The 13,057-nt window shown below is 38.9% G+C and overlaps 1 protein-coding gene across 1 annotated transcript in view; it reads right to left on the bottom strand.

Moving 5' to 3' along the window:
- The window catches only part of ITGA4 (integrin subunit alpha 4), a 55,704-nt gene that overhangs the window by 25,312 nt on the left and 17,335 nt on the right, over window positions 1–13,057 (bottom strand). The window contains exons 10-15 of the mRNA XM_084643727.1: window positions 12,162–12,273; window positions 8,664–8,758; window positions 7,481–7,571; window positions 5,767–5,812; window positions 5,226–5,380; window positions 416–570 (exon numbers count right to left, since the gene is read on the bottom strand). Of these exons, the coding sequence (XP_084499853.1) occupies window positions 416–570; window positions 5,226–5,380; window positions 5,767–5,812; window positions 7,481–7,571; window positions 8,664–8,758; window positions 12,162–12,273 (654 nt within the window). The remainder of the gene's footprint in view (window positions 1–415; window positions 571–5,225; window positions 5,381–5,766; window positions 5,813–7,480; window positions 7,572–8,663; window positions 8,759–12,161; window positions 12,274–13,057) is intronic.

The following is a 13,057-nucleotide window of genomic DNA, read 5'->3' as shown; positions in this document are numbered from 1 at the left end:
TCTCTTCCCGACAATAGGGTCAAATTGGCAAAAAATAAATTACCAAGATTTTTTTAAATCCTACTAGCATCCCAAATATAGGAACTATATTCTCCTAGTGGAGACATCTGCATAATGTTAATAGGTACACATTCCTGCCGAGATTAATAATACTGGCACACACTTAGAAAAGTCAAGAGAGTCATGTTGACTTATCTCTTAAGCAGCAAAGGGTGGAGAGGCAGGGTTGTGGGGGGAAATTCAACATTTACTTACTGGACAAGATTATGATCTGCTAGGACAGACATTTTTAATTTCTGTGAGGGTAACATAAATAGGAGACTATGTAAAACCTTTTTTTAAAGTAGGTAGATACCCCTTACACATATGACAATATTACTGTATGAAACAAAGTAGATACTAAAGATTACATTACCTTCAAAAATGCTGGATGACTTTTGCAGGTAACATTGCTGTTGTAAATCTGCATACTTCCTGAGACCATATCTGATGTTCCATTAGAAGAAAAGTAAAATCTTGCAGGAATGTTTGTTTTTCTGCTTACATCTATACTTAGGTCATAAAGCAGCACTGCAAGATTAAAAAGCAAGTAAGTAAAAGCTTTTTACAAAATATCTTTGAAACATGTTTATTTTCACTAATTTATGATAGGAGTTATACCTCATCACTTACAAATGGAGTCTGCTGGATACATAATGTCTGTCTCAAAATGCTCTAGAAAGCATCAAGTTAAATGTATTTTTGAACCCTTGGGAATATACACAAAGCTGTAATTTAAAAGGAAAAAATAACTTCACAATTTTAAAAGAAAACTTATGCATGCAGATACATAACGTGTTCTCTTAAATTTATTATTTCCCTTCTGACTCACAGAGCCAAACCTGTCCCTGATATGAGCGCATGGCTCCACTGAAATCAATGGAGTTGCATGCATTTACACCACGGCTGATTTTGGTGCATTGTTTTTATATTTAGATAAATATAGCTAGAATCTGACTGAGAAAACCCAGTGTCAGTTAATCACAGAACTGGCATTAAAATTTCAGCAAACAGTCAACAAGAATAGATTCAGTGACTGAAATTTAATTTAAAATAAATACAAAAATCTGGAAGATCCTAAATCACAAACAGAACACTGTGGATAATCAAATCACAAGCAAATTTTAGAACACCATTGTTTTAATATTTCACAGTTTCACTTCTGTCGTGACTTGAGTTTATGTATTCTGGGTTTTGTGTACCACCTCCTCCTCCTGTTGCCATTACTATTACCTAAGGCCTGAATTCAACAAGGGTACGTAAGCCAGTGCTTAACTTTTAAGCATGCTGAATCGGGGACTGCTGCAGACAAACACAAACCTCCGGGAATCTGAACTCCAAACCTTTCAATTCACTCTTGAAGTTATTAGTAGTTATGCTTACAATACTTATATAGTCTACTAGTCGAGACACAAACTGTTTTAATTTTTAAAGCATTTCAGTTCACTTAATATAGTAACTGTATTCTTGTCAAACAACTCTTTCCAATAAAAAAAGAAATATGCATGCTATCTAATCAAATCTGAAAAGGAAAAAAACTGTTTCAGATAGGGTCATCATGTGAATTCTTGATCCCCTGGAGACTTTTCAAAACAATTATACATATTTAAAGAATCAGTATTATTTATGTAGCTCCGTTCTTATTTTTTCTACCATTTTACATGTTACAACACAATTAAATGGTTTAATCATATAACGAAAGGATTTGTGTAGTAAAACTAAAAGTGTACCCAACTCAAACTCCATAAGAGCGATTCCCTGTTCTGCGCTTCTGAAAGCTGCTTCTTTCTCTCTCTCTCTGCCTAATGAGCAGAGCAATGCAATCAGTCCTCAAAGGTGGCAGCATCTCATACTGCATTTTCTCCATAGCCATACGGAAGGTTTTAATAGGCAACATTTCTGTACGATCCTGACCAGGAATGCCTTGGTTGAGGCTGCTTCCAGAGGACCAACAGTGTTACTGCTGGTCAGCCAGTATAGGTCTTCACTGAGTATTGATATTTGTCCTTCACTAATTTCCTACCTGCCTGCAATGTGACAATCCAGGATTAAATCAAACTGGCCTTGGGCATGGCAATTTGCACACAAATCTGGTGGTAGGTTTTGTGGGTCCCTATACAAGGTGAGACACAGGGTCGCAGATGCACTATGTGAATGAAGGAAGGCTAGGAAAGTAAATGTAGCACTTTTTCATGCTAGACCACGAAGCATGTTTTGGCAGATGGGAAGGACTTTGGATTGGAGCCCTTGTCATTATGAAGCAGTGACAGGTACAAAGTTTAGCAATTCAAAGTTCTACCCTCACCCCCATTACACTGCTTTGCCTTTGTACTTCTTTCTGAACTTTAACACAGACAATTCTGCTGTGTCCTTTAACCTAGCTGGCCCTACTAAGGATTTACAAAGTTGCTTAAACTCAGGAGGAGTATGATGGCTCAGAGGTGGGGCATAGAAAGTTTGGAGTTCATTTCAAAATACCATAATAAATAATCAATTCAAATAAATAATGTAACTTTCCCTGAACACTCAAATTCTCATTGAGAATAGAAAAATAAAACAAATGTAGAGTCTCTAGACCATCCTGTTATGCAGATAAGTCATTTTCTCCCTGCCCGCCCCCAAAATTAAAAAATTTGATTTTTTTTGGAAACTTTATAGGTTTTTTAACCTCCCATATCATGTTGATTAAGGGTAAAAATTCAGGCATATTAATAGGAAACTAGTTACAACCTTAACTACAGGGTTGACCCTCCGATATAATGTGTGCAACTTCTTTCAGTAGTAATGTAGCTAATAAAATATTCATAGATTTTGAAGCCAGAAGGGACCATTATAATGATCTAATCTGATCTCCTGCATAAAACAGGTCAAAGAACCTCATCCAATAATTTCTGCTTCAAGCCTATAGCCTCTGCTTGAGGTATAGCATATCTTTTAGAAAAACATCCAGCCCTGATTTTAAGACTTCAAGCAATAGAGAATTTACCACATCACTGAGTAAGTTGTTTCAATATCCTCGCTATTGCAAAACAGGGCCTTATTTCTTGTCTGAATTTGTCTAGCTTCAGCTTCCAACCACTGGATCTTTTTCTGCAGATTAAAAAGCCATTTACTATCAGAAATCTATTCCCCATGCCAGGACTAGTAAACCAGATCAAGCCACCACTTAGATATCCTAAACTGATTGAGCTTCTTTAGCAGGGGTGAGAAAACTATTGCCCGCGGGCCACATCCGGCCCACCAGCTGATTTAAGCCAGCACTTTGGCCCCCAACCCCACTCCCCAGCGGGAGCTCGGTTGGGGGCCACTCTGTGAGTGCGAGCTGCGGCTTCTGGAAGCAGTGGCATGTCCCCCCTCTGGCTCCTACATTTAAGGGCAGCCAGGGGACTCTGCACACTGCCCTGTCTGCAGGCGCTGCCCCCGTGTAGGAGCCGGAGGGGGGACATGCCACTGCTTTCAGGAGCTGCTTGAGGTAAGTGCCACCTGGAGCCTACACCCCTGAGCCTCTCCCATGCCCCAAATCCCTGCCCCAGCCCGATCCCCCTCCTGCCCTCCGAACTCCTCAGTCCCAGCCCGGAGCATCTTCCTGCATCCCAATCCCCCATCTCCAGCTCCACCCCAGAACCCGCACACCCAGCCAAAGCCCTCACCCCCCCACCTCAACCCTCTGCCCCAGACCAGAGCCCCTCTTTTCTGGCCCCACCGCAGAGCCCGCACCCCCAGCCAGAGCCCTCACCCCCTCCTGAACCCCAACCCCAATTTTGTGAGCATTCATGACCCACCATACAATTTCCATATCCAGATGTGGCCCTCGGGCCAAAAAGTTTGCCCACCCCTGTCCTTTAGTCTTTCACTCTAAGGCTTTTTCTTATCTGAAGCTTTCCAATTTGTGAACATCCTTTTTGAAATGATGGGCCAGACTTGGACACAGTATTCCAATTATGATCTCATAAATAGTGTATTCAGATGTAGTATCTTCCTAATCCTACTTGGTATTCTCCTGATTATACATCCAAAGATCACATTCACCCTTTTTGCTACAGTATTGAATGAGGAAGCTCATGTTCAACTGGTTCTCTGCCGTAACTCTCAAGTCCTTTTCAGAGTTATTGCTTTCCAGGACAGGATCCTCCATCTTATAAGTATGACCTATATTCTTTCTTCTTACATGTATGAACTTGCATTTGGCATCTTAACCAAGTGATCTACGTCAGTCTGTATAATCAATCTGTCCCCATCGTTATTTATTGCTCCACCAACTTTTTTGTTATAAGAAAATTGTATGAGCGATAATTTTGTATTTTCATCCGTATCATTGATAAATATATTTATCTGAGAATAGAACCTTGTGGGACTTCACTAGAAAACCCTCCATGTAATGACTATTTCCAATTTACAATTGTTTTTTGTGATCTATCAGTAAACCAATTTTTAATTCATTAATATGGGATGCATTGATTTTGTAGAGTGCTATATTTTATCAGAATGTCATGAAGCACTAAGTCAAATGTCTTAAAGAAGTTTAAGTATGTTGTTTCAACACAATTATCCTTATCAACCATCCTTATACTCTTATAAAAATAGAAGTCTAACTATTTTTGATAAAACTGTCCTGACTGGTGTTACTTTTGTTAGTTCAAGTCCACTGGAACTTCCCCATTGTTCCCAAATCTGTTAAACATCAACATTAATGGTTCAGAGAGCTCCCTGGCCAATTCTTTTTATACTCTTTGGGTGCAAATTATCTGGTCCTACTGATTTACAAATGTTTAATTTTAATACTTGCTGTTTTATATCCTTCCCAGTTGATGGTGGAACAAAAAGTATTTCATTATCACTGTAAGACATGAATACATGCTCATTCTTTCCAAATACAGAACAGAAATATTTATTGAAATTCTGCTTTTTCTGCATCACGTTTACTAATTTACCATTCTTGTCTAGTACTGGACCTATACCATTGTTTGGATTTCTTTTGTTCCATATATATTTAAAGCATTATTGTTTATTCTCCTTAATCCTAGTGCCATAGCTTTTTAGTGATTTTTCATAGTGATACCTACTGTGTTCAGGTTGATGGATTACTTTATAAACACTGTATTTGTTTATATTCCAAATGGTAAAATATTCTACAGCATGGAAACTGATCCATGTACTCAATACAAAATATTTATCTAGTAGCTTACCAACATAACCGGGGACATCTTGTCCTTTATAGGTAAAGCAAAGCATTAAATTCACACACACAGCAGGTTGGCCATTTTCCACACATTCCAAATTAGTTCGATTTACAGCATTAGGGTGTTTTAAAGACGCTTCAACAACCACCACTGGTCTTGTTCTAAGAATACAAAACAGTTTATGGTCACAAAATGCTTCAGCATTAATTTATAATTACCTCTGCACACACTTGTTATTTTCAAATATAATGTTTATGGTAGTAGATAAGTCTTATCCTATACACTGCAAGAATAAAAATAGAGTTTTACATGTTGAATTTGAGGGTTTTATTGCTCCAAGAAGTTTCTGGATGTCATTTTCCTTTTGCTCAGAGGTGTTTACTTAAATACATCAGTGTAGAATAAAATTCTAGTGCTTAATGACTGAAGTTCAAAACACCATAAAGAGCATTAAGAGGTCATGAGCACATTGCACATTTTTTAATTGAATCTCATAATTTACAATTAAGTCCAACTGTCTGTAAGCACTGAAATGTATCAGCCTCACCTCAGCAGCACGGCAGAATCACTGAGAAAGGCACCAACTGCTACATCTGTACAAAAAACCAAAGATCGATGCGCATCATTAGTCAAAAAGAATCACTTCTCAGGCATAAGTACCTTACTGCACATTTACCTTGTGGACTGTATTAAAACACGACTTGCTCATTAGTAATTAGAGGGGATATGCTAATATATATACAGCAAGATACTTTATCATTGATATTTCCAATGCAGATTCTTCACTAAGTATCTGTTTACTTTCTGTTAAAGCTTCACGTTAATGTTCCTGCCATTGCTAATGCTAAGGCTGCAACTCAAAGTCCACTACAAGTATATTTTCCTGAAGCTGAAGAACAATTCAGCTAAAATAAGAGGCATTTACATCTTTTTCTCTAACCCAGAATTATTATTAGAATTATTATTCTCGTTAAAATTAAATGTAAAGTGTTCACATGACAGAGTAAAGGTACAATGTGAAGTCATTCTGTGAGCCTTAGTCTAAGGGTAAAATTTTCAAATGTGGCTAAATGACATAGGAGCCTAAGTCCCATTGACTTGCAAGGAGAGTTAGGCTCCTAAATGCATAAGTCTCTTTTCAAAATGGAACTTGGGCGCTTATGAAAATTTAATTCTGGCTCTCAAGAAAGGTCTTTTATTTGAAGGTAGTGAATGAACAAAGTAGAGGGCACCAAAGCATTAGAACTTACGTCTATGATAGATGTATTCACCTGAACCATTTATCTATATATGGGGTTCTCAAACTGGGAGGCACAAGGTTATCACATGGGGGGTCGTGAGCTGTCAACCTCCTCCCCCAAACCCCACTTTGCCTCCAGCATTTATAATAGTGTTAAATACAAAAAAAGTGTTTTAATTTATAAGGGGGGGGGTCGCACTCATAAGTTTGCTGTGTGAAAGGGGTCACCAATACAAAAGTTTGAGAAACACTGATCTAGATACTGCTATGTCTCTCTCTAGCCATGGAGTTTCTGCTTCTATGCAGTAAAACTTTTCCTAAGGACTCTCTGGCATAAAGGGACTCTAAAACAATTGAAGAGCTTTTCCTCCAAAGAGCCTTTCTCAAGCTTAAGCACAGGGGCCATGGCTGAGCCAACAGGGGCATGTCAGCACTGGGGTCACCCATATGTCACCTTGCGGACACTGCCATAACTTAAGCCTCCAGGGAGCTGCTCCAGTCCCCTGGGCCACAAGTTCTGTGCTGCACCTTTTACTCCTGGTCATTTCCTTTTCTACCTTTGTTGATTATCAAGACTTTGCCAGTACAAACATTAAATCCCCTTTCCTAATTTATTTCGTAATTCCATAATTCAATGACTGACATCGGTCACCTGCATATTGAAAATGGTGATGTAATAAATGTCAGATTGTGACATCACTGGATGAAGTACTACAGTCAGTACTACAAACAGATATTATGGTTATTTTCTCTTCTACTGTACCACAAACTTAGTTACGAATCTCAGGCTTAAAACTAATAGGAAATTAATCTGCCACAGAAAAACTGCCTCTTGCCCTCAGCTTTACTGCTGTTTTATCTTCCAAAACTGTTATGATGATGGCCTGTCCCTCACAGTTTTTGCTCCTTCATTTATGTTAGAAATGCTGAGTAGCATGGTTGGTTTGTTTCCCACCAACTTACATTTAATTTCATTTATACTATTTTAAACAGGAAGAATAGAAATGACTGTTTAATTCACCTGGATAACCATTGTTATCTGCATCAATGCCACTTGATATGGATTGTCCAAACATGCTTAAAGTGTTGCTGATTCTGTGTCCTTGTATTCTCTGAAAAATAAAGGACTGACCAAAATGAAAATGAGCTTTTCCACACATTCTAAGTAATATTTATTTTAGGTGGTAACCAATGGGAAACTGTAGCACAACCACCCTGACCCTTATCCTAATCATTTCTTGATTTCGATTTAATTAAGTTTGAATCCAATATTGGCTCCTTTGTTGCAAATATTATATCCCATAATCCATGCCTGAGAACTACAGTGTATTCAGCTATTTCTGTTACATTGAGTTAAAGCAGATTTCTCCACTGGATCTATATAGTTGTTATAAGAAGGCTATGGCCCTTCAAATGAGGGACCTAAATCCCACCTTCTTGAGAGGAATCGCCAAATAGAAGGCAGCAAAGAGGCAGGATTTCCCATCTCTGTTCACTGAATAGACCTGAGCAAACATTTTGCGACTCCCAGACACATACAGTAGATAAATAGGATGGGTCATCCAAATATGCATGGTGAGCATGAACCCGGACGTGTCATCCAAATATGCATGGTGAGCATGAACCCAGAACTGTCATATATGATTGCAGTGGAAGTGCTAATAAAACCAACCTCTGCTGAACATAGAACTCTGGGAATATGTATGTGCAAAAATGGCCAAGACTGAGATCAAAATAAAAACCACATACTAAGTGAAAGGTCAGAAATTCAAAAACTCAAATATATTCAGTTGTCCCTTAGGCAAGACAAGAGAAACACACTATGGCCAGCTCGACTCTACAGCCTATTGTCGCATAACTACCTCATGCAGGGGTGTGAAAAATCTACACCCCCAAGCGACGTAGTTACACTGACCTAACTCCTGGTGTAGACAGCGGTATGTCAACGGGAGAGCTTCTCCCGTTGTCATAACTACCGTGTCCCGTGGAGGGGGATTAGCTACGCCGACGGGAGAAGTTCTCCCATCAGCATAGGAGCATCTTCACGTAAGTGCTACAGCAGCGCAGCTGTGCTCAAGCAGCATTTTAAGTGTAGACCTGTGTGACGCTGACAATCTGCTCCAATGAAATTTAAATGTAATCATTTTAAAGACTTTACTGGGCAATTTTTTTTTTTTAAAAAGAGAGTATCAAGAAAGCCATACCTGCGAGAAGGATGAAGATATCCCATCCTTCCTGCCATTATATATATAAATTGCTCCTTCGAGATTATTTTCCTGGGGAGCCCCAATGGCAACATCTGTAGAAAGATTTTATTTTAATACAGGGAAATGATATGTAATCAGTAAACAAGAAAAATGTTTTTATACAGTTTTCTCATTTTGAATGTGTTTATATTTCATGTCTGGGAGATAGTATAGGTTGATAAGTTTATATTTAAGGAGTCAAATATTGCTTTTAAAAGTTTATAAAATGCCTTGCAGACCAGCAGATGTGAAGTATGAATGTTCCAAATTTTATAACCTATTCAGCAAGAGCACAGGAAGCAGACTGGATTGGTCCTGTAACACATGAAGATCCATTTATAGCTGTAATTTATGTGTAAAATATTTACAAATGCTGTAATCAGAGAAGCTGTAATAGACGCCTGCATGGAGGCTCAATGGGCTGTGCACAAGTACATGGTTCACGCTAGTAAGTTTGATTTCAGGGCCCCATTTTTTTGTAATGCTTCAGAATGAAGGCTCGCTCTTGTCTTTTTTTTAGTATACACCATTTTTCCAAGAGGAAATAGAGGGGCTCACGGAAATATCTGACGTTTGAAAAGGGGCTTCGGGGTGTAAATAAAGAGCTGTATCAATAGTACCGCTTGTGTGTGGTTTCTGCCCTGTTTTACACTAACAGTTTAGCCTGAATGCCTGTCTAGACATGGTTATTTGGAGGCACAGTAACTTTGGTGACAACAGATGGAACGGGGACTCAGTCTAAGTGTGAAGGGAACAGCCCTTCAGCTGTGAGGGGTTTGTCTGCACAGTGCATTAGTTCATGCTAAAGAGGGGTAAATTCTGGTGTTCACTAGTTGGCCACGTGGAGCTTGCTAGTGCACACTAAAAGTTCCACATTCATGTTGTCCAGTTTCAAACAGTGCTTTCATCAAAGTCAATGCAATTGCGCCAAATTACAGAGAGGTTAAATTTGATTTTTAAACTGTAATAAGGGGTGATAGCCAAAATGATCAATGGCCCTTCCCTTAAAAAGAAAAGATCTCCTCCCACTGCTAAAACTATGATAATTTTGCTGCCCTCTGTTGTTCCCACAACGATTAAAGCGGTAAGGCACATGCCATACACTATTACTTTGTCTAAAACAAGTAAATTTTCCTTATTTCTAAACGTCCTTAACATCTCATTAACATACGTGTTTGGGCATATAACAGGGAAATTAACTGGCTTTAAACAAAGTAATATGTTGAATGCCTACATTATTTAATTCCAGTGGGGAGTGCAAATGCAAAAGAATAGCAATAGACTAGTTCCTAAATCACAAACATAGTTGGTCAAATAGCCAGAGCAAATGATCCTAAAAGAAAGATACAGAGTACATTAGTTCAAAATGCACCAAGGGAAATTAACAGATTTTTGGCTTCACTCATAAACAAATTGATTCTTTGCAAAGTGTAGTAATATAAGTGGAACCAAACCAAAAAAACTCAAGAAAGGAAAGTCTCTGCTGACTAGGTTCAGTCGAATAGTTCTCTGATTTAATCCGGTACCATACTTCAGTGGTTAAAATGTTACAGCTCTCTACTGATTAGATGAAAATATGACAGACGCTTGTGCTATCTAATTAAGACTAAACATACATTCTTTGGGGTAAACTCATTCACTAATGTACCTCCAACTGACTTCACTAATTGATTCATAGGGTTTAAAACTACTGAAAAAAAAAAAAACAGCTCTTTCATATACTTTTTCCTTGCACTCCCTATAGACAAATGGACTCTTTCATCATTCAAGATTTCTATTTTTCTGCCATGTCTGTTTTTCTTTTACAGGAAATATCTCCTCCACTTTCTCCCTCCTCAGTTTTAAGTTGCCTTGCCTCCGCCTCCACTGTCTCATCTCCCCTAACTCTCTTATCATACCCCTTCTATGTCATATTCCCTATTATGTTATCTGTTCTATGCTATATTACCTATTACACCTTTTGATTGTACAACTCTTTCCACTTAGCACATTGTGGGCACGACTGGAATTACAAATTATAACTATTTGCACGATGATGATCTCTACATACACCACACACTTCTGGCCTATCTTTAAATTATGTCAATTTGACATACCATATTTTACCAATTATCATCATCATTTAATCACATAAAGGTAGAAGTCAGTTTCTAAACAGAGTAAGAAGTTTTCTCTGTCCTGACAGCTTGCATATAAAACAAAGATAAGACCGGACAAAATGCAGCTATGAAGATTATTGGTAAGGGAGGAAGAAAGCACAGGAGGAAAGATTCTTGAAACAAGAGAGAGGGTGCTCAGGAGATGAGAAGATGGTGACTGTTCCAAGACTAGGGGGCTGCGTGACAGAGAGTGTACAGCCAAGAATGTGGGATAACAGGAACAGTAAGAAGAGTGCACCAAGATGAGTGTAGGGAGTGAAGGGTGAATAAAAGGAGATAAATTCAAAGTTGCAGGTGCAGGGTGAATCTGATGTGGTAAAAGGACACCTAGTACATTAAAGGTTGCCTGTTCTTGGGCCTGGGCATGATTAGCTTCTTCTACATAGATTAACCTTTGAGCAAGAAAGAAAACCCTGTGGCTGAGCTGATAAAGGGGATCCAAGAAACCAGCAGAGAACTCCTGAGAGGTACTTCCTCTGCCCTCACACGTAGGGTGTCGGCTTGCCTGCCTTCTCTGCTGATAGAGAGCAGCGGTCTACACTCTACTTGCTAGAGTGGAAACACTAAGTGCTCCTGTTCCATAAAAAGCCATGAGTGCTGTCACTTGGCCCACTCTCCTCACTTTCCTCTGGGGTTCCCATCCCGTTTTGTTTAGCTAACTGCAGCTCCTCACACCCAAACCAAATGTTTGAAAGCCACTTCTTAAGCTAGTTCATGGGCTGAAGGAGGGGAGAAAGATTTCTTTAACGGTGATATTTTAGACAGAAGAGAAGTAAGAGAGGGCCATGATAACTATTGTAGCTCATAGACTGTCTGTGGTAGACCCTTTAATTGCAATTTTCAGAAGAGCTTGCATGTTGGTGTTTCTTTTTAATGTGAACACAGTGCTCTTTAGAGGAGTTGGCATGACAACCCTAGAGACTGAATTTCTCTATCCTCCAAGCAGGTCTAGTACAGGCAACAGCAGGGTAAACTTTGCAACCTTGTCTCACCAACATGAGGGAGGGACTTCATCTAAAGGTGAGAGGGTAATTCAACTTCCATATCCATTCAGTCCTTGGCCTCTCTGCTGAGACAGGTTGACACGATTTGGACACATACCCACTACAACCTGGTCTAACATTATTATTTCACACAGGAGAAGAGTTATCAGATGGTAATGACTATGGACCTGGAGTAAATCAGAACACAGGTGTAGAATGAAAGGCCCTTTCATCCATTAACTATCTCCTGAACCATTCACTCCTCATATTTATATTACATTACTGTCATGAATTACAAATATACTCATTAATACCTTCAAAACCATCATTATCAATGTCTCCTAGATTAGCTATGGATTCTCCAAACCTCGCTGCATAGAAGTCACTCCCAGCTAGTTCTATCTCCAATTCTAGCATCTCCGCTCCCTAAAGGAAAATAAAAACAAATGTATCTTAAAAAAGGGATTTCCAGTGACATGTGTTGTTGACCTTTTCAGTGCATAATCTATCAAAGAAAGTAAATATGCTATCTCAGAATACACCTTTCTGAATCATAAGGCTGATATGTTATATGAATTGCACAGGTAAAGGGAGCTTAAAGTGTGGCTCTGTGCTGAAAAATTAACATGTAAAATTGGCCTGATCCTTGTATGTTTTCAAAATCACGTTTGCACATTTCAGTAAAAAAGTTTTTAACTACTTTTTACTCTTGGTAGCCCTGAACAGCCACCACAACTCAGAGAGAGGGAACTGGATTCTCTTCTTGTGAATCATCAACAGAATTGTTTACTACAAACAACTGGCTCTTGAGCCCAGTTTCACTTTAATATACCAGGGCAATTTTCATAATGCAAGGCAGGTAGCCAGAAAAAAAAAATCTCACTCCTCAAATTGACCACATTGGTTATGAAAATCACTAAAAATAATATATACAGGACCCTGTAATGTTAATAGAGTCGCTTTTCATACCGGAGTTGTTCCTTAAAAAGGGGGAAACGATTTGTTGTAACAAAACGATTTGGTGAACATCTGCGTGCGATAACAAGCCTACATCAAAACAGCACACAGATCACTGCAATGCCACAAAGAACATCATGATAAAAGGGAGTGCCATCTTCCCATCTCCCATTCCATCTTGGTTCACTCCCTATTTCATAGACTTAATATCATCTTTGGACAGCAGGAAGCACCTTTGGAAGAATCAAGGTAT

This window comes from Lepidochelys olivacea (assembly GCF_965140295.1).
Source record: "Lepidochelys olivacea isolate rLepOli2 genome assembly, chromosome: 11".
NCBI classification, from domain to species: domain Eukaryota; kingdom Metazoa; phylum Chordata; order Testudines; family Cheloniidae; genus Lepidochelys; species Lepidochelys olivacea.
The sequence above is the reverse complement of the archived record's forward strand: the minus strand, read 5'-3'. Positions and strand labels throughout refer to the sequence as shown.